Source organism: Eptatretus burgeri, chromosome 12, assembly GCF_056783735.1.
Source record: "Eptatretus burgeri isolate ZD-2024b chromosome 12, Ebu_testis_v1, whole genome shotgun sequence".
NCBI classification, from domain to species: Eukaryota; Metazoa; Chordata; class Myxini; order Myxiniformes; family Myxinidae; genus Eptatretus; species Eptatretus burgeri.
In genome coordinates this window covers 78,187,820-78,211,077 of record NC_140972.1, presented here as the reverse complement: position 1 = coordinate 78,211,077, position 23,258 = coordinate 78,187,820, and the positions used below count along the sequence as shown (strand labels likewise).

Here is a 23,258-nt window from a genome sequence, read left to right as displayed (position 1 = left end):
AACGAAAAACTCAAAGAAATGGAAATGTTGATGGGAAAAGCAGGGTCCTCTTAGTGGTCTATACCATTTCAATTACTGTCTGTCAAAGGTCGGTATATTCAAACTGCCTGTAAAATTGCAAAAGAGGTTAAACACAGGGAAACCACAATGGAAATTAGGGTCATGGAAACAGAATGTCCTGATGGTGAAAGCAAAACCTTCTTTTCAAAAGGAAATTACACATGCACAATTTTGTGGCTGCTCATGAAAGCCTCTTCCCAAAGAGAGCATCAAAGTCTTCTGCAGACCACCAGAGCTTGCGTTTCTTATTAAGTGTGTTGCACAGCAATGTAATTTATATGGAATTGAATAAAAAATAAAACCTTGACAAGATGTTAAAGGTCCCATAAAACTAAGTGCGAGTGTGGAAAAAAAAAGAGCAAACATTATTTTACAAGTGGAATAGATAATTCAGTTGTACATTCAGAAATATGAGGCATGCCTACCTGCCGCTTCACTGACTGGTTTAATCAAGAGACAGCATGTTGTATTTCACAAATAGTAGACCAGCCAAAAATCGAAAAGTCCCCTAGAATTTTTTTTGGGGGGGGCATCGCTTGTTAATAGCAGGCATCCATAATGGTTCATTCCACTGTGGCAAGGTAAAAAGAATGTGGGTGGATGCCATCGCCAAATTTCAATTTCAAGGTCATCTTGAAGGTCACCAAGGTCATTGCCGGTAGATTTTGGGGTTTTGCCTATTTTGATGAAACCGGTGCCTATTTTATTGAACATATCAATAAAACCAAAGCCAGTATATTGGAGAAAGTGTATTTTTGCATTGTGAATGGTTAAACTGAAAATATACCTTAATTTATAGAGTGTCAAGAGAATGAAAGGCAAACATTGCCATTTTTCTGTTTATACTTTTAATGGGTATTTTACCATGTTCAATGTCGCTTTGTTCTCGGTGCTACCAGAACATGCACACCATTAACATGTTGTTATTTTCTTTCCAGTTGGAGATAGGCAGGCTTCCTGCCAAATATGTACCAGATGTAGTGTATCTAGCAGTGTGCTAGGTGTTCTTGTTGATTGTTGTTACATGGTTATAACCACTGTATTTTCAGATCGCTGGAAACTTCCACAGTTTGAAAGCAGTAGTATAGTCGCCAACCATGGACCCTGTATCAATTATCAAGCGTAAAAGAGAGAGCAAAGACACAGACCAGCTCTCGTATTTTTTGTCAGAGCAGTTCAGGTGACCTCCGCATAGCATCCACAGAAGGAAAAAACAGAACAAGGACAGTCGCTGATCAGAGGCGAAAACTGGGTGACACCACCAATGTAGACATCCTTGAGAGACTTGAGGTGCTTTCAGAGGAAGAATTCCATGCAATGGAACACAGGTGGCACAAAACCTGCTACTCCACATTCACCTCTGAAAGCAAGCTAAGCAGATTAAAGAAACAGCACCAGTCATCAGCACAGCGAGCATCCCATCATGGTCTTGATCAATGCTCCCAGCACTACTTCAGTACCCACCCGACGAAGCACCCAACGAGCAATGAATTGGTCCCTATGCATGTTTTGCCAAGAAGAGGGCAAAAGAAAAGTTTACAGGGTGGAAACTCTGGAGAAGTCTGCAGAATTGATTGAGCGTTCCAAACTTCACCCGTGATGAGTTCAAGATTGTCAGGAGTCAGCGACCTGATAGCAGCTGAAGGTTGCTATCATTTTGCTTGTTTGGTATCCTTTGAAAGACACTCTGCAAGACCAGGATCAGCCAGGGACTACTTACAGCCAGGGATCAGCCAGGGACTACTCCTGACTACTTACAAAGCTTTTGTCCGTAGCCTGATGGAGTACTGCTCTCCCCTCTGGGCTGGTGCTCCTGCCTCCCACCTTTCTCGGCTTCACGCTGTCGAAACCAGGGCTTTTAAGATCATTGGCATCTCCCGCAATGAAGCTGAGTCTTTGGGCCTCTCACTCAATCACCGCAGGTTGGTCGGTGGTCTTTCTGTCTTCTACCGACTCCTCTCCAGCCTTGCCCCCCCTGCTCTCTCTGCGATTTGTCCCAACCACATTTCCACAGGGCGCTCAAGGTCCGCCAACAACCCCCTTCTGGTAAAACTACCAAAATCACGAATCACTGCTCATCTTCACTCTTTCATTCCTCTTTTTTCCCGCCTTTGGAATAAACTTCCTCACTCTATTCTTTCCCATTCTTCCCTCCAGGCTTTCAAAACAGCTGTTCACCACCACCTCTTATCTTCCCCCATCCAAATCCTCGATCTTTTCTACCCCCGATAATCCACCCAAGCCCACTTCCTTCAATTCTCCTGCTTTCCTTCCTGAAAGTCCCTGTAATGTCCATCTTCTCTTCGCCATGTTCCCCGTCCCATCCCCATCCCTCTCCCTTCCACAGTTCACCTAATGTGTCTGTTCCCCACTGTTTTGTCCCTTCCACTCCCGCCCCTCTTGTCTCATGCCTCCTTGCTGTGAGTTGTGTGTTAGCTCTCATACGAGCCTCGACCAAGGTATACAAAAAAAAAAAAAAAAAAAAAAAAAAAAAAAAAAAGGGAATCACAACAGCCAGTGGAGGATGAGTGCATGATGATGATATGCAGAGACTTGTGCGTAGGTTTGTCTCGTGGTCACGTGTATGACATATACGAGAGGATGGGCAGTGAAATGGGCAAATGTGTACCACCAAAATACCAGTCCAGGAGAACAACTTTCTATGAAGTGGTTCAAGAGCTCGTTGGACCAAAGGCAAGTTATGTGAAACCTCTATCCAGGGGATCACTCCTGATGTACCCTGGTGACAAGTCAGATTTCTTGATCTCCAGAACACTGACCAAATCCATAGAGCATGGAATGTTCTCATCGGAATCATAATCAACTGAAGATGAAGACGGTGGAACACTCACGTTTGCACAAGACAACATCTTTCAAGAGACGGTGCACGTTGCCCTCAGAGTCAGGCAGGATCTGCTCGACACACCATGACACTCGAGCACATGGCATGGACTTGATCAAGAGCATGTTGATCAAGTGATCCCAGAGAGCATGTATATGTTCCTTCGCTTGCTCTTTGGGGGCATAAATAACCTTTATGAGGAGACAGATGAAGACAATACCATCAAACAGACTGTGTGCAGTATTGCCCAAGACATTGTTTATGGGGTGTCCCATAAACGGAAGTTGACACCAAAGCGCATTGGTCTTGGGCTCGCTCTCCACCAGGCTACTCGCTCTGAGGCTCTTGTTGACCTGTTCCATGCAGCCAACCACACCATAGGCATTGACACTGTTCGAAGGTTTGACACGAGCATAGCTAATGAAATACTGGACAGGTTTGCCAAGAACGGTTATGTCTATGTCCCAGACAACATTGTCAAGAAGCGGATGATCCACTGTTCCTGTGACAACATAGATGTGCTTGAAGCAACTGTTGATGGAAGCAATACATTCCACTGCACACAGATGATGGTCTGGCAGAGAGGTCCACCTCCAGAACAAAGAGAAGATACTGCAAGTGGAAAGGGCCCAGGTGGAAAGAGCCTCTTAAGATCAAGAGCTATAAGGCCTGGTGCTCTGCATGAGTTTCAAAGGCTTGACCAGGCTACCTTGGCATCAGGGCAGAAACCCTCACCATCTTTCAGTGGACAGAAGAAGATTGAGATGGAATGGTTCAGCAATGCTCAAGATGATGAAAGAGAGAAGGCCCATGCCAAAGATTTGGCCTGGGTTGTGTCACAGATGCATGATTGTGAAGATGATCAGTCCGTTCCTGCCTGGGGAGCACTGAATGAAGCCATCAGTGTCTCTGACCCTCCTGTAACAACAGCAGGGATGCTTCCCATACTTCAAGCACCAGCAGATGACAATGATACTGTACACTCACCACTCAATGATACACGAGTACATTTTAGCCACATTTAAATTGTTGTTGAACTAATCTACAGTAACCTAAGACATAACATTTAAATTTCCCAGCTTGGTTCACTGCCAATGAGAAACTTGATTAACATAATAGGTACTCAGACTACTGCATTTCGAAATTGCAGTTTTACGTTACATTGTTTTGTGCATTTATGTAAATTCAAAAGTTTACATGATGTTTTCGTTGTCTGTGTATGAAAACATGAAACAGAAGAATACATAAAGATATTGGCACCAAAAATGTTTTAATTCTGCCAAAATAAAGGAAAATGATCATTTTGTCATTTTTACCTTTATGACCTTGAAAATGACCTAAAAATTGAGAATCCAGGGTGGCATCCACCCACACTTTTTCTTTATCCTACGACTCATTGATCTGGCATGGATGCCTGCTATTAACACGCGATGCCCCAAAAAGTGTAATATTCCATGTTGGCTGGCCTACTAAAACATATTGCATGTCTATCTGTGAATGTCACCGAGGATGTAAATGAAGTGATACACGTGAAAAAGGGATCTTTTATAACACGTCATCGTTGTCACTGCTGCCGTCGTTGTTTGTGCTTCTTCCAGATACTGTTTTATACTTTCTCACGCTTCGAGATGTATTACATATCATGTATATGCTCCTTCCGTGTCTTCAAAAGGATTCCTCCTGCCACAGGATAATAAATGTTACCGTTGGAAGTGCTGCATTAAGCTCCCATTACCACTTCTTCCTCTTTAATCCTGGAAAAACAGGCTTTTGAAATGGAAATATATGATTAAATAGATAATTTTTTGTTCCAAGTAAATCGATTATGAACTTTCCAACAGTATCATTTTTATTACAACAGCAGGAACCCTTGGGACCCCTGGGTAAACATATATCATCTGGCGCGCACACACACACACACACACACACACACACACACACACACACACACACACACACACACACACACACACACACACACACACACACACACAGACCTCCTTTTCATAATTTTATGTGTAATACTTAAGTGTCTCCAGTTTATTTTTATACGTAATCAAGGGCGTAGCCAGAGGTCCAAAAGCGATGAGGTGAAAAGAGGGGAACTTGGTTGATGTGACGGTGCGCGTAGCGCAATAAGAAAGTAAACATAGGGATAATTTTATTTTCCTGTGTAATATTAGGGGGGTATTGACCTATTGAGGTATTGATAGGCGTGGAGATAAGAGTATTCAGAGCACTGCCGGGTAGCTTTGATAGTTTACTCCCCAGGAAGCTCAGATAGCCAGAGGGCTCACGCCAGATCATATTTCAGGAAATGAGCGAAGAGGCAACTGCCTCGTCTGCCTCAGCCTGGCTACGCCCGAGGTAATATGAGAACACTCAGGCTGAAAAAAAAAACCCCACACAATGCTGTGAAAAACCTTTAGAAGATTTTAAAGGCTTCACCATACCAACCATGAGTGTGAAAATTTTTTTGGGGGGAATGTATACAGTGTATACAGGGATGTAAAGGATAAAATTAAAAATAGAATTATCAGATCAAACAAATATTAGTACAGTCTTGGAAATTATACACATTTCCCTTGAAAGCAAAAAAACTCCCATTATGCATCTTATCACATACTCCTGCGAAAAAAAAAGTGACAAACTGGAGAAAGATTGAGGCTGAGACACAAAGAGAGAAGAACAAAACAGACAAAGTAGAGCACAAGACAAGTCAAGAAGAGGTGGGAAGTGAGGATCATACAAAATCAAGTGCAAGGCCTTGATTCAAGCAAACTTACTGGTTTCTGGAGGGCGGCTGCTGAGTGCAGAGAATGTAAGGTACATTACATAGCAAGAGATGATGGAGGCTTGCAGCATGCCAGAACGTGGTTGTCCTGGGAGTAGACCAAAGTGAAATGTTGATAATAAAAAAATACAAAGGAATACAAAGAAAAAAATTACATAGAAATGGGAAGTAGGTAAGGTATTTATTTATTTTTTCACAAGTAAATTGTGAAATGAAATGTCAAGGTAAAACATTTAAAGCATAAATGTTCATGATGATTGCAGAAAAAAAAGACAACAATAATAAAACAAGCCGGTAGGTGGACATGGGTAGTCGACTACCCAATATAACCTGATGCGATGGGCCCGTTCGATGGGGAATGACTTGAGGATTAAGCACAAGAAAATTTATGATTCTAGCTTCAAGTGTTAATGCTGCAGATTGTTTTTTCGTTAAAATACCCCCACATTTAGAGGTTTTTCGGCCGTTGCTAGGCAACGGAGGGGTCCATAGCAACGGTTCTGTCTCACACATAACTAGGACATACCATGAACCTACCATACCAGTTTCATGTATATCTGACTCGTAATATGAGATATAACGAACTTTGTTTTTTTATTGTTTTCGACCAGGGTTCAAAGTCTATCTTCTCCGACAGTTTTCATAGGATCTGGCTGGAAATTTTTGACAATATGGTTAAATGTACTGCCCACAGTCGCTTGTGGCCCGATTTTTGAAAAAATTATTTTTTTTATCATTTTTGAAAAAATTCCAAAGTCCCGTTGCTAGGCAACGGTGGTGTCCATAGCAACGGTTCTCATTTGCACACAACTTGGTCATGGTATGAACCTGCCAACCAAGTTTCATCGAAATCGCCATTGTATTAACGGAGCACTGGATCGAACAGAGACAGACAAACATATCGACGGAAAAAGTGATAATAAGGGTACAACAAATTTCAAAATTAAAAAAAATATATATATATATATATATTTTTTTCGACTGGATCGACGACCCAATATATGTGAGTAACAAGTTCCCTTACAAGGAAATTTAATGCAGGAGAGGCCGTGAGGACATCTGGTGGTTTCCATGATCTATCCTCTTCAAATGCTGAGCATCAAAAACAAGGAAGGAAGCAGCACGTTTTTAAGTCTTTGGTATGACAAGACTAGCGTTCATCAAACCGGGAACCTCCCAGATTTAGAGCAGATGCTCTAACCAGTACACCACCGAGTCTGCAGTCTTGGGGAGTGAGATCACATTAGTTTTAATGTAAAAGCACCAGATTTGAAATACTTTACCCGAATATGATCTTTACAAGAAAAAAAAAATACAGAAAAGCCTGAACGTACAAAATTCTGGCCGACTGTTCAGGCCTGCTCTCATTTCATTTGTCAGCTACCGACTTGATTTACTTCTACCACAGGAGTTGAGCAACTTCAAGTACTTGTCTTGCCTTGGAAGGTTCTTCTGGGTCTTCCTGGCCTTTTCCTACCTTGTACCAGCCCATTTATTTCAGGTGTTGTAAAGTGTACCTCACACCATCGTCAGAGATCTTCAGCTTTTCTGCTTTTTTCTTCATAATGTGTCATTCATCTCACAGAGTTTGGATCTACACACACTGTTCTGTTGAATGTTGCTTTCTTGGTGCCATTCTGAACCCACTAATCGACTTTCAAGCAAGGGAACAAGTGGATTAAAACTAATTTTCACATATTCACCAATTTGAAACTTTTATTATGGTTTATTGTGCCATATTTCACATTAATGTAAATGGTGTTGATTACTTCAATCATTATTATTATTATTTACTGCACAAAAAAATCCACCAACTATTTCCTGCACATTTTATTTGTGGCTTGTGGCTAATACAAGCACATCTATTATATAATGCAAAGTGTGGTGTCTGTCCGTCTCCAGTTTCCAGTTTCCGGCGGCCGCTTCCGAAAACCTCCGCACGCAGGCAAGGCTCAATATTCGACCAGAAGAAATGCACGATACCAACCGAGATACATTGTAAACATACAAATACAACATGGAATTGCGGTTTGTTCGTTAATAGTACGTTAAGATACAAGCACGGCCGGCAGGATGGCCTCGAGGTAAGCACACTCTCCTTGAACTTGTCTAGCCTGGGTTTGAATGCTGGCCGAGGTACAAACTGTCATCCCGGTGTTTCACAGACTGGGTTATTCATCAATGTGTGTGCCATCCCACTGATGGACGTAAAACTGGGTCTCCAACCTACCAACATTCGTTGTTGGACATTAAAGATCCCCATGATGTCCTTACTAAAAAGTGTAGGTGAGCTATCACTGGCAACGTAGCCAAATTACAAAATCCTGCCCAAACTACTGCTGGGAAGGCAATGGCAAACAACCCAGTATAACCCTTGCTCAGAAAGCTGCTTCAACAGCAATGATGCCCTGTGGAAAGAGTACACTCAACATTAAAAAGGATAGAGCATGGACATATAGAGAGAGGAGGAGAGCGGGAGGGTGGAGAGAGAGGGGGTAGGGAAGAGGGGGAAGAAGATTCCTTCTGTATCCACGCTGTCCACCACATTCCTCCCCACAGCCATCGTTTGTCCAAGTCTCCTTCTATTTTGTTCTTCTACTCTGCTGTTAGTGAATATCTATCTCTATCTCTATCTCTATCTGCATCCTGATCCATTCAGTGTTGTAGCTCTTCCACAAGCCTTGACTCTGCACTGTATACAAAAGAAAACAGTCATAGGTTGGCAACCATTTGGCAGGCTTGATGGACCGAATGGTCTCTTTCTGTGTTGAAGTTCCTTGGAAGGGAAATCATCTTACATATTGCGAACCATGGTATCTGTCAGTGCTTTTGTCTCTCTCCCATTTATGCCTGCACTGCATTTGAAAAGCTCAACATTCACTTTTGAAATGACAGAAGAGGTGCCACATGCAAATATCCAAAAGCAATAAAAATATAAATGAAACACAAAGACGCACTCATCTCTCACCTGTTAATGGAGGGAATAACCAATTAACTCTCACCTAATCAATCAACCCAGGTGACTATGATTATATAGATAGACGCCTTCCAAGCTCTTCTAGCTGAAGCAGCATGCTTTGGAGCCTCGTTTGTATGCATTTCTGTCTGCGCTGTCACTGATGATTCGCCAAAAAGCAATGAAAAAGGTCTGGCAGGTGAGGGGGTGTGTAGCATTGGGATTCTCATCGATGTGGCATTTGTGAATGTCTTTACAGCTGTGGGGGAACTCTGGGAATGGTTTGAAACAGCAAAGGGCTTATGTTGGGTCACCTTTCATGGTTGCTTTATGCAGCTTATTCAGCTGGAAGATCATGGGATGAGTCCATTTGTTTATATAATCCCAGCCAGCTGGTTTAATTCATTAGGTGAGAGCTAATTGATTACTCTCTCCATTTTCAGGTGAGAGAGGTGTGTGGGTCTTTGTGGTTCATATATATATATATATATATATATATATATATATATATATATATATATATATATATATATATATATATATATATATATATATATATATATATATATATATATATATATATATATATATATGCATATGCCTTGGAGGATAGCCTAGCTCTAGAGGTATGTACACTCACATCTGAGCTGTCTCGGCTGGTTGTGAACCTCAGTCCATCTCCAAACTCTTATTGTGGTGTTTAACATGCAGAGCAATTCATCGAGCCAGTCAATTTAAGTGCAAGTCATGCATGAGCATTTAGAACAATCCTAGCATTGAGAAATAGCTTGAAATTGAAGAAAAACAAGCCTTCTAATTCTCCAAGTTGAAATACAAGTCAGAGATCAAAAGTTGTGAATGTCTGAGTTTTATAACTTTCAGTTTTGCCTCCCTGCCTTTCACCATTCTATTTTTTTTATTTTTTGTTTTATTTTATTAGGTGGGCAGAAAGTGCCTCATCACACGAATGCCAGAAAAAGCCTAACGGCATTGCTGAACTTGCAGAGAGAGAGTGTAAAAGGCTTCTAAAATGCATCATATTCTTTGACTGCCAATAGTTTTGTCCTCGCAAGTCTATAGGATGCAGATCTTAAAATTTCCTAAAAAGGATTTGCCAATTCCAATTTGACCTGTATCTAGTTAATTTTCACAGCAATAAGACACTGCACGTATCCTAGCAACGGACGACCCTATCTGACAAGCCTACATAGAGTTACGTAGCGATTGGTGGTAGTGTACTGCACTGCACTACCATCAATCGATACAATTGATAATTCTCAGTATCACAATTAATTTGCATAATCTTCCTGCATGTGGACGCTGTCACTTTTTGGGACCTTTTGGTGTGCAGCTGACTGGTGCACTTGCATTTTGATCACGGGCATGATGATCTGTGCAATTCCTCTGCCTCTTTTTAATTCGATTTGAAGCCTCCATTTCTTCTTCAATTTGCAACTTCCTGTTTATTGCCAAATATTTATTTCCACCCAAAATTTATCTCCAGATAATTTTTTTCATGATACTGAGAATTAAAAGGTGAGGCATGGTGATACTTTGTGCAGGGACTTAGCCTTGCATTGGCAATAGTAAAGATAGATTGCTATACCCAGCCTTCGCTAAACTCTGGAGCGTTCTCCAGTTTTTGACCTAATATAAAAATAAACCAATGTCACCTGCAGGGTGACCCGTATCTTGCCAAAAGGTGATCACATGTGACTTCTTTAAGGTCACACTGAGGTGAATAGAGCTGCTATCCACCAGGAGCGACTCCTTGAGGAATATCTGCCTACGAGAGATTCCGATGAGAATCGTTCTACAGAGTAACCATGAAAAATATGCTTTTGCCTCATAACGTCACCAAATGACATCATAATGTCTCAAGCTTGACATATCTAGAAAGCACTCATCGAGGTGTTCAATTTGAGGTACTAAACGATATGGTTCCAAAAACTTGAAAATTTGACCTTGGGGTCAAATATGTTTGACCTTAGGCGCTAACCATGAAGGTCAAGGCCAATCGCCACCAAAAATTAATCAGCTGAGCGCCAGACCATGAACTATATTCCCATGAAGTTTGAAGACGATCCGATCAAAATTACTCAAAAAATAAGGGTTTCGTCGACTCCCCTGATTTGCGACAAAGTGACCTTGACCTTTGACCTTCAAAATTTTATGCGCTGAAAGGGACCTCTATAGGCCTCTGATATGCGAAGTTACAAAAATTTCCAATGATAACTGTGCTCTGGAGAGTGATTTATACGTGATTACAGACCAAAAAAAAAATTAAAAAAAATAAAAACATATGAAGGTCAAGGCCAATCGCCACCAAAAATTAATCAAGTGAGCGCCAGACCATGAACTATATTCCCATGAAGTTTGAAGACGATCCGATCAAAATTACTCAAAAAATAAGGGTTTCGTCGACTCCCCTGATTTGCGACAAAGTGACCTTGACCTTTGACCTACAAAATTTTGTGCACTGAAAGGAACCTCTATAGGCCTCTGATATGTGAAGTTACAAAAATTTCCAATGATAACTGTGCTCTGAAGAATTTTTTATACGTGATTACAGACAAACAAACCAAAAATAAAAAAACATACAAGCTGACTAACATATCTTGCAAAAACTTCGTTTTGGCAAGATAATAAAATAGAACCAGAACGGCACTCGGTAGAGCACATACCTCCACCCCGTAATGCCCGATCCACGAGAACATATCTGGCCCAATACATTTTTTGAGATATTGTGCTATCTATCGTTTGAGCCCTATACGTCAATGGTCAAGAATCACTTAAAAATTCTAGTAGTCGGATTCGGATCCGGATCTTCACCAAAATCTAATCAGGTCATCCTTGTCACACGCCCAACCTGTTCACAAAATTTCATGTGGATCTGCCCACTTTTTGAGATATCCTACACACAAACAAACAGACGGACAGAAAGGAGTGAAAACATAACCTCCTTCACCTTTGGTGGTGGAAGAAATAACCTCACCAAATGATAATGAAAGTGTACCTATGGTCATTTCATTTGAGCCCATATTTAGCACAATTGGTCGAATATTTACCAAGATATTCAGATGATACATTAAAAAAATTAAAATAAAAAAACAGAAAGGATATATTTGCAGTTATTTGGTGCAATGCAAAAAAAATAAAAAATAAAATTTGGTGCATCTTTTCAGTCAGTAACTGACCAAAGTAAACAGCCTGCCCAGGCACTATAAGGGTTCACTACCATAAAAAGCACCGTATATGAATTTCCTTTTTCAAGATTTTTGCCCTCAAAGAAATTCTGCTCCCCTTGGCTTATACCACTCTAAAGTCTAAAGACAAAAGGCAAACAGCAAAGACTAAAAAAGTGGTCCCTGGTGTCAAGTCTCAAGGTTTGCGCAGTAATATCTAAGGAAAGGTTTAAGTGCAAGTTTGAGTCCCAAAGCCTGGGTTTCAGCTCATGTTATAAATGCCCTGAGTTTGATTCACAGAAGCAGACTCGAGCTTGAAGCTACAAGACTATGCTTAAAACCATACAGTAGGTTTCCTGTCTGGAACGAATTTTTGTCACATCTTAGCTAGCCTATTGCTGAAGTAATTCAGTGCAAGTCTTCCAGGCTGGTATTGTACAAGTTTTATCTGATGGTGCAAATCTTGCATTCACACCATGGATGTCCATGTTTCATGCAGGATCATCACTGGATAGAAAAAAACAAAGCCTGCCACTTGGCAATACATCATTGTGGAAAATTATGCACCGTTATAAGAATTTTGTTCTCAAATTTTTATCCCCGTCTTATTCAACATTTGCACAAAAGTATTTGAGGCAGAAGAACCATGGCCATATACTTGGCATTTGAAACTCAGCAATCACTGTAATGAACCTTCAGCTTTCAAAAATAAATAAATAATCAGAGAGTTGGTGTCAAAGCCACCCAATGCTCACCTGCTTATACATTTATCGTTTTTAAGACTAGTCTAATAATATTTTTTTATAAAGCATTGCAGTGAAGTCTAATCCAAATAATTTTAAAGCAATATATGTATTTGTTTATTGCAATCAGTAAAAAAAGTGTGGTAGATAAAAACATTAGAAAGGAAATAACTTGCACCGAAAACTTTAACATTTTCACGCTCAAGCTGACGCTGACGCTCAAAGACTAGTCTAATAATATTTTTTTATAGAGCATTGCAGTGAAGTCTGATCCAAATAATTTTAAAGCAACATATGTATATTGTAATCAGTAAAAAAAGTGTGGTAGATAAAAAACATTAGAAAGGAAATAACTTGCACCAAAAACTTTAACATTCTCACGCTCACGCTGATGCTGATGCTCACGCCAGGGTATCGCTATAGCTCTCTGTTCTTCGAACAGGCGAGCTAAAATCCCCAAAAACATGAGTTTGAACATGTTGCTGTTAAACTCCTTTCAATTGTTGGCATTATTCAGAAATGGCAGTGGGAATTGAAGAAAAAGACAGAAATTATTGAATAATTAAACACAAGTGTACATACAATAAGTACAAACGGTTCTACATATTCATGAGGGTGACATTCTTGGTAAATCTTGCACATACAAATATCTTGGTTTAATGGGAAAAGGGGAGTTAGGTTCCTGAGTCAGAATGAACCGGGGGAACATGGTAAATATTTAAGAACAATGATTAAAATAAATAAATGACAGTACAGTACACAGAACAATGTGTGGTGAAGGGGGGGGATGGGGGAGATGGAGATGGAGATGGAGATGAGGGACATCAGAAGGAAGATTCATTTCCACTGCGAACCCGCTCGCATCCCTGCCTGTCGAACACATTCACTTTTTCATTTAAACTCATCACTTTCTTCTGCCTCTTTCCAGTGGACTCACCTTCCCTACTCGTATTTTGTTTGGAGGCCATGATTAACGGTGGTTAAAAACTAACAACAGCGAGTTGAAAGGAGCAGCGAAGTGTTTCCGGTTCGAGAAACAAATACAGTACTGTAACAACATCTCCCTACCTCCCCACACGTCCCTGATGTTGGTGGAAAGGCAGATCTGAGGGGTGTGGAGCCTCACCACCAACTCGAGAATACATGGGTCACGAATGTGGAATCCATATACATTTACCAATTCGGGAATACACAAAATTCGTGAATATAGAGGGTTGCCTGTATACTCCATTTGAAAAAAAAAATGTTTGTTTGTTTTTAAAGTACAGAAGTACAAAAAATGTTTTTAAAATATAACCTGGTGTTTGGCATAGTGGTTCAGGTGGTGGGTTGGTATCCTAAGGTCCTGAGTTCAAGCCCCGTTGGCTGCTGAATCAATACCAGGGGATTGACTCAGCCTGTCATCCTTCTGAGGTTGGCAAAATGAGTACCAGTGTAGCAGCCAAAAGGCTGCACACGAAAGGAAGGGCTATCGACGGATTGATTAAATCTGGTATTGGTATGGTGCAGGCATGATGGGCCGAATGGCCTCCTCTTGTGCCTTAAATCCTTGTAAATTGTCCATTTCAATAAACCTACAAAAAACAAGCCTAGTTGCCACCATAGCTCCAGCAAAGAAACAAAAAAAAAATTTCCAAAAAAAAAAACGTCTATTATTCAACTAAACAAATTGACTTTTTCAGGCAAAAAATTATTTGGTTTTGAACCACAACCAGAGAACTGGGGCCTACAAGGTTATGATACAACTACCCTTGGACCAGACAAAAATCACTCCATGAGACCATGACAATAAATCAACATTTATAGATATATTTGTAAGTAAACTGTCAGGGAGGAGACCTCATTACTTTGGGCTGGGGTTGTGATGTCATCACTCTCGAAACTCATTTCGTGATGCTAAACAGTGGAGACAGTGGGAAACATTTACACTTTGGGTCAAAACACAAAAACCAACAGATAATACAAATACGAGAAGCAAATTAGTAGCTTGCTATTGTTTTCTTTTTTGTCTTCTCAAGCTTTGCCCCCCACTGTTATTTCTGTAATTCATCTTTTACACGCACCTCATCATATCAGAACCCTTTCAGTTCTTATCCTCCCAAAGTCAAAGTGCAATGCTTACCTTTATTCATTCATCTCTTTTCTCACAAGTAGAACCGTTTTCATGTCTCCTGTGTGCTGTTCCCTCCAGGTTTTAAAGTCTACTACCCACTACCACCTTATGATCCCTCGCCCAATATAAATAAAAATAATATGCCCACACCAAGATCCTGTTCCCATATTATCTGAAACTCCATTCATGTTGTGCTGCATCCAAGAAAACGTTACTTGAATGATCTGTACCGATTTTTTAGCCTATCAAAAATTCAAGTCACCAGCAAGAAAGATATATTGATGTAACGGCAAACATGGCAGAAAAAATGGTGTGACTGCTTATCGGTCCAGCTATCAGATCTCCCATAACCACCACCACAAATGACTGGGCTTGTGAAGGCACTCAGAAGTCTCACTCCAAGATAATGAAAGAGAAATGTGTGACTCAAGTTTCAACTTCACAAATTGTGTTGTAATAGTCAATAACAACTATTCAATTATATATCCATTCGGTTTGCTCAACGTAAACTTTTGGGACAATTGGGTGAAATGTATGTGAAAAATAAGAGTAAAACATACTTTCTTGTACAGCAGGTAAGATGGCCAGCACAGAAATGATAACACAAAGGATGAAGTTCAAGGCAAGGAGGCCCTTATTGAGGGCACAGCCGTCTTGATCGGTGTAGTAAACGACCAACAAGGAAAAAGCTGTGATGGTAGCCACATAGAAGAGCAACATAACGGCAGCCAATGCAGCATACCAGCTTTTGTTATCTTCAGCTCCTGTAAGCCTGATGAGCAGAAATGCAAGAAGAAGAAAAGAAAAATAAAAAATAAATTCTCAGCAAGTCAAACATAGACATGACATTTATGGTTACCTGCAGCAAATATACACAAAGCATCACTGGCTATCCCTATTCTAATATACAGGCAACATCATCAACACAAGAGATAAAGCTTGATCTATAATGACAAAGAAAATGCTTCCACTGCAAAATCTGCGCTTGGTTGCACGTGCCGTTATCAGCAGCAAAATCAATTTCCATCAGTCAAGTTGGCAGACAACTTGAAGACTGACAAAGAGGTATACTTGCAGAAGCAGCAACCAGAGCCAGAGGTCAAGAAGTGCATTCCAAAAGAAAAAGAAAAAAAAAATCAAACTCTCATGCCTTCTCCAAATCTTTAAATAAATAACACGTTATGCGTCAGAGGTAGATTGTTTTGTTGGTCTTTTCTTCCCAAGGACCCAGATAGGTCACTTTCCACAAATCAGTATTTATTGTAAAAAAAACAAAAAAAACAAAAAACAACACTCATTGGAGAAATAATTATTGCAAGGTATTTAAGTTACAACTTAAATCAAGTTTTAATCGTTTTTGATGATAGTTGTAAACTTTTAATACGTAGTTGAGAGTAAATCGAGATGTAAGCATAATCATAAGGAATTGTTCATTGGACATGCCTGGTGTTGGCTTAATGGTTCGGGTGGCAGGCTTGGGATCCTGCTTGGCTGTTGAATTAATACCAACCAAGTGGGGTTGACTCATCCTGTCATCCATCTGAGGTCGGCAAAATGAGTACCAGCTTGCTGGGATGATTGAGCCATTCGAGTAGTGACCCGTCCAATATTATTCCCAACAGGCCAGGAGACAGCACCGACTGCAAGAGTCTCCCTATCAAATGCAAGTCGAACCCCTCACCGCCCCCCCCGCCTCCCTTTCTCCTTTCTCCCCATGACCAAACGAAAGTCAAGAACCCCTGCCCAAGGTTTGTGTCACTTTTCTTTGGACACAATGACAAAATAAAAAAACCCCAAAAATTGCAGTTTGTTTTTTGGGGGGATTTCTAGATGTCAGGGTGGAGCTTGGAATGAAACAGCCCCTCCACAAGGTTAAATAAAGCTCATGCAGTGAACAAAACAAGGCACCCACTGGAAAATATAGATACAACGTGAACCCAACAAAATAAGTATGTAAATAAATAAATAAATAAAATCTGCATTTCCAGCTTCAAGTTAAATTCATACCAGTTCTTGTTCCAGGAATGAGCAAATTCAATCAGCAGAATCAATTGGATCAGGATGAAAATGAAGCCACCGGTAATTCCAATGTAATGCCACACTGCAAATATCACATCACTCGGTGGGTGTCAGGAGCAGTTTGCACATCATTCTGGACAACATCCTAGCACATACCATTAATAAAAAGCTCTTGGAAGCAAATATGATGGCTTAATAGTGCATGAAGGCCAAAGCAAGGGGTTTTCTTTCATGGATGCAAAAAGTCAGCAACAATGATCAAGTTATACCGAGAGATCATCTACATATTGCATATGCAAAAGTGGCAGAGTATTTGACACCTTCACCTGCCCCCTCCCACGACCCCACTCCCTCTCTATTTCCATACATTCCCTATTCCCACTCCTCTTACCTTCTAACCACCTTCGCTTTTTTGTCACCCTCCATGCTTTCCTTTTCACAAATACAAATTAATCCCTCTCCCTCTCCCTCTGCCCACCCTCCCTCCTTCCCACTTCCTCAATCCATTCCTCTTTGTTCACAAACACAAGATGTAATAGAATGCTCCTTACAAAAACCTGTGGATTTACACACTATATTTACCTCTGCCACCGAAGGTGGACGGAAGTTATGTTTTCACACCCATGTTCAAGTCTGGTTTTGTCTGTGAGCAGGATATCTCAAAAAGTTGTGGACGGATTTGGACAAAACTTGGTAGAAAGGTTGGGTGCGTGACAAGACCTTATCAATTAGATTTTGGTGAAGATCAAGACAATTTTTAAAGTGATTCTTCACCATTGATAGGGCCAAAAACGATAAATAGCATGACATTTCAAAAAGTTGTGGACGGATTATGACGACACTTGGTGGATGAGTTGGGTGTGTGACAAGGGCAAGTCGATTAGATTTTGATTAAGATCTGGATGCAGATCCAGATACAAGTTTTTTAATTACCGCCGCCACCACCGAAAGTGGGTGGAGGTTACGTTTTCACACCTGTCTGTCGGTGACCAGGATATCCCAAAAAGTTATGAATGGATTTAGATGAAAGTTGGTAGACAGGTCGGGTGTTTGACCAGGGAGAACTGATTCGATCTTGGTGAAGATCCGGATCTGGATACGAGAATTTTTATTTTATCTTTTCTAAGTGATTCTTCACCATTGAAAGATGTAACCAAAATGATATATTGCACGATATACAAAACGTAAAATGTTCAGCCTGGCGGAGGTATGTGCTCTACAGAGTGCTGCCGTAGTTTACAATTACTTTTCCATGCTCCGGAAATTCAGCTCTTCAAGTCTACCTTTTCCTAAAGGATGCAAGTCCGTGGTTGCTTCATCAAGTACTTGCAAATTTCACTTTCCAAAGTTGGAAAAAGCCATTCTTGCCTTCATGATCATTGGCAAGATTTATACCACCTGTAGCACACTGGTCAAAGAGCTCATCATGAGGATCAGAAGGATGGAAGAATAATACATTAAAAACTTTGAATCCCTCAAAAAGCTGCCCTATTTTTTAAATTTTCTTTTAAATCCTGACATGACACTACCTATAATCACCTCTCAAGTGATATCATGCGTGCACAATCTCCTCCAATGAACATTTATTTAATGTAGACAAGTCCACATGCAAATTTGTTACTTTACAGGAGATAAAATCAAATCTTCAGTTTATAATTGAAAAGCCATTTTACAATGATGCGCCAAGGAATGAAGACGTTACACTACCACCCCCTACTGGATTTATAGCACCACAACCCAATAAGTACAGTACAGTATTTACAAAAAGACAGCAGGCTGCAATACCTATCCCTGAATAAATCCAGTAACAAATATAATACAGTTGTGTATTTATACCATGCCTCTATGACAGTCATTGTCGCTACAAAGGTAGGAAAGCTGTGATCAACTTATGATGCTTTACTTGAATGCATCTCAAATACATCACTCGAAAAAGTAAAATAAATAAATAAATCTTACATTTTTTAATTTCATGAGGGCCGATTGAAATAAGATTAGAATCCAATTATGTCCTTCGGATTAGATCAATTGATGTGATCAGACTTTAAAGATAATGTAAATAAAACAAGATATAATCACATTTATAATCCACAATGTTCGTTAATATATTTTTTTAACCAAATAAAGTATGGTGAAACTAAAAATTTCTTGCACATGTTCAGATCATTCATTTGCAATATTGCTGTTAATATGAGTCATACGAAAGCGAAGTTGAAGGTCACATGATGTGCATTACAACGGGATCTCTTGGGATCAGTCACTGCTTAGGATTAAGACAAAGCTGATGCTTACAGTTCTCAGTACTCTGATGTCACCAAACAGCTTTATTTGTGTACAGGAATGACTGTACAGGGACAGACAACAAGGTGAACAAGATTGACCAACCTACCTCTCAAAAATGTATCCTGATCTGGGATGAAAAAGGCTCCAGTACAAATCGCCACCATTATGAGTACTTTGAAAAACCAGAACCTGCAAGCAAAAGAGGGATAGAAAATTAAATAAAGAAGAAAGACGTCATGCACAGCATGGTACTCGTGGAATCCAAATAAAGAATAGTTGCCATGGAAACAGCAATTTGGTCATTTTGAAAATTTGACCCATCAAGTGTTTTACATTATTGGTTGTGAGTCACAACAAATTTGGCTGATACATTTTTCTAAATGCGGCCTAATAGGTGTTTTACATGATTCAGATGGCCTTGACCTTAACCTTAACTTTTGACCAAATTTTAAACTCAAACACTACACATACGTACAAATAAGCAGTGTGCGTTTCAATTTGACATACTGGTGCACCCGTTCCCTAAGGGAGCAGCAGGAAAGATCATATCGATTACAGTAGATCGAGGCTCGGGTCCGTTAGTCTGTAACAGATGCAATAAACATATAATGCCTCAAGATCTCAGGTTTCCTACCTTTCATTTTCAGGTTAAACAGCAGTAGTGACTGTTTGAAAAGGTAATCATAAGTGTTTTTTAATTCTGGTAGGGTTGCACCATGAAACACCACGATAAGCTATTTATACACATTAACACGGGCTTGTTCAAGGAGGAAAAAAAACACTTGGGGGAGGGGAGGATATTATGAGTATTACTATTATTTTTGAAAAACAAACACTCATGCCATTCTATTATCCATCCATCCATTGGGACCATACTCTGTGCAGAGCGTTGGTGCTGCCTAAGCAGTCTCCTTGGCAATTGGGCACAATCCTGGACGGGTCGCCAGTCCGACACAATATACCAGCAAGCTGGCACTCACTTTGCCGACTTCGGAAGGATGACAGGCCGAGTTAACCCCACCTGGTATTAATTCGACAACTGAGCAGGATTTGAACTCAGGAATCTGGATCCCAAACCCACCACCCTAACCATTAAACAAGCACCAGGCATATGTGCATGGCTCACAAAGTGGGTATGCTGTGGTATGTTTGTGGTAAATTCCACATAAAACTATTATGAGGTATTTAGATAAACCATCAATGGTCAGAAATGAAAGTGGACATCCTGGGGAACCTGTAGAAACTGGCAATATCATACTCTCCATTTCCCCGTTTTAATAAAGATGAATTAAAGCAACAGAATATGGGTATTTTAACCTTAGAAATGTTAGTTTGATTGGTAAAAAATTAATTTTACTGTACGTTTCTTATGTGACAGTTATTTTGAGTGTGGCGACTCAGAATGTGAACTTTGGTGTCTCTTTTATGTTTTGATGATGTTCCGTCTCCCTATTCGGGTTTTCTGGCATCTACCCTATCTGATGAGATAATGGATTCGTACATAACGCTTCGTGTCCACTGCATCGAGAAAAATAAGGAGTCCAGTGTTGATAATGTTTCTTATGATTTTTATTCCAAATCTCCCTTAATTTCTTGGAAATATGACAGTGTCTAACGGCAGAAAAATATAGATCAAAATCGTCATCAGAAAAATAAAATTCGGACCGCAAGTAATCCCGTCTTGATTTTCGTGTCAGTCCCGTTATGTATGAATCATCTCTCGTCGGACGCAAATAACGCTAGCATTAGAAAATCTTGCCGTCTTGCAAACTTCCCCGATTGATGGATATAATAAGCACTTGCAAGCGTGTCAGCACATTTCCAATCGCCGTCGAGCGCAGCGTTTGTCTTCGTGTCCTTGTCTTTGCGAGAGCCGTAACATACGAATCCAGCGTGAGGATGCCGAGCCGAACGAGGTGACTCGCATTTGTCTGATAATTCTTCATTTTAAGCAACGCTAGAATTTTTTTGGTGCTTCGTGAGGATCTGAGAGGTAAGAATTATGTTTTTCTTTTCATGTTTAAAGTGATTATTTTCAAAAGTTTGAAAGAAATAGATTCGATTTTAACGTTATTTTTCGCTTACAAGTGTGGCTTTCTTTGCTACTGAACTCGTCTGCGTTTTCTTTGTAATTAATAACATCGGACTCTCTCACAATGTGTTGTTTTTTTATTTTTCCTGTCACATATTGAGCCTGTTTAAAAAGGCAGAGTAAAAATTATCTGCTTCTTATCCCAAAATATAATATTTACGTTGTTTTTTTCATCTGATTCCGTACATAACGCTGACGCCAAGCTCGAAATTCGAACGTGTATTTACGGTGTTGTATATATTCAGTGGTAACTTTAAAACTGGACGTAACTTTAAAACCGGACGTGCTGCAGGTCTAAAAATTTAGATTTAGCTATTCGAATACATGCAGATTAACATCATGGGTTGCATTTCATGTTTCCCTAAACTTCTTTTTTTTGCCCTTTGTGTAACAGTACGTGTACCCACTTTGTGAGCCATGCACATATACTATTATCATTGTTGTCGATATTAGAAGCAGCCTTGACAAAAATGCCATGATTAACTATCTTAACACCTTAACACGAATGTCACCAAAGGCGGAAAACCCCCTTGGAGAGGGGGGGGGGCAAATGAAGTCGCTACAGTCTCCAAAGTATACCCTTTGTCCTCCTGTCAAGTTTGGTTGAGATTACATCAGTAACGATTGAATATAGCACAGTCAGACAGACCGACACCAAATTGCGTATTTTAGTACGATTGAAAAACTACTAAGTCATGGCAATGTCAAAGAAATTTCCTCTTTAAGCATATGTAATTGGTGTTGCCAGCCCAAAGTGTGAATGAATAAAGACATTGTTCCTCACTCATAAAATATTATTTGAACTTTGGTAAAATGCTGCAGTTGAGAGGATCCCATTGTAAACATGACTATCCATGTATTCTGTTACATTTGATTTCTGTGAAACAAACATCTGCCTTCAGTGCATGTACATAATGTTATTAAACATTCTGCTTTATATGCTGAACCTGAGTGGAAATGGAAAGTTCATTTCTTCCACAGCAACAATATCACAAAAACAATCCCATTTGATTATAATGGGGTAAAATGTTGCCATGCATACTGTGCACATCTCAAAATGGCTGAATCGACAGTTGTGATTTTTGGTGAACCAATTCATTGACCCAATTTCAAGTAAATCTGAAGAAAATGATGTTATATGACCTTGACCTTTTGACCTCACAAACAATAGGCTTCTAGTTTTTTTTTTTATTCATGAACCGATTCAGTGACCCGATATGCAAATTTTGTTCAAATTTAAAGTCAACCAGATGAAAATTGATGATTTTGTGACCTCAACATTTTGATCTCAACAAAAGCAGTTGCTAGCTTTTGACAAGCTCTCTCAGTTTGTTACATTTTGTGAAGATCGGTCTAGAATTGCAACCTGTAGGTGACTGACAGACAAACAAAGACAAATAGGCGGTCATCGACCAGTACTTGCAAAATCAGTTGCTGCGACCTTGCCCTTTGGATCTCAGAAACAATAGGCTTATAGATTTTGATTGGTGAACAAATTCAGGAAACCACTATGCCAATTCTGTTCAAATTTCAGTCAATCGGATGAAAATGGACGAATGTAGTATTGACCTTCGAGCTCAAAAACAATAGGCTTCTCAGTTTTGACTACCTTGACCAGTTAGTTACGTTTCGTGAAGATCAGTATAGAATTGTGACTTGAAGGCAATCAACATAAACAAACAGACATACAGACAGAATAACAGACCAGACCAATCAATATGCTTGCAAATCTTCAATTTCACAAGTAAAAAGAAAGATGTTGTGCATAGCAAGATACTTGAAAGGAATCCAAATAAAAAGTTTCCATGGAAACAAATTTTGAAATTTGACCTATCAAGTGGTTTACATGATCAAATGTTATGCAAAACAAATTTGGCCGATAGATTTTTCTAACTGCGGCCTAATCGGTGTTTTACATGCTTTGGATGGCCTTGACTTTTGACAAAATTTAATGGACATACACTACACATATGTACAAATAAGCTGTACAAGTCCAAATTTTATATACCATGTTGAAAACTTTTTGAAATACGGCAACAATAAAATTACTAGAAGTCCCCATTTGATAATGTTGTGAAATTGTTGTCATGGAAACTGTTGACATGTGATAACAGCTAAATTGATCATTCTGATTTTGGTGAACCAATTTAGTGACTGAATAATACAAATTA

The 23,258-nt window shown here is 39.8% G+C and overlaps 1 protein-coding gene across 1 annotated transcript in view; it reads right to left on the bottom strand.

Annotated features, from left to right (window-relative positions):
* Window positions 1-23,258, bottom strand: part of SERINC5 (serine incorporator 5) — a 54,911-nt gene that overhangs the window by 16,071 nt on the left and 15,582 nt on the right. The window contains exons 4-7 of the mRNA XM_085848628.1: window positions 19,102-19,184; window positions 16,701-16,794; window positions 15,254-15,465; window positions 5,689-5,784 (exon numbers count right to left, since the gene is read on the bottom strand). Of these exons, the coding sequence (XP_085704754.1) occupies window positions 5,689-5,784; window positions 15,254-15,465; window positions 16,701-16,794; window positions 19,102-19,184 (485 nt within the window). The remainder of the gene's footprint in view (window positions 1-5,688; window positions 5,785-15,253; window positions 15,466-16,700; window positions 16,795-19,101; window positions 19,185-23,258) is intronic.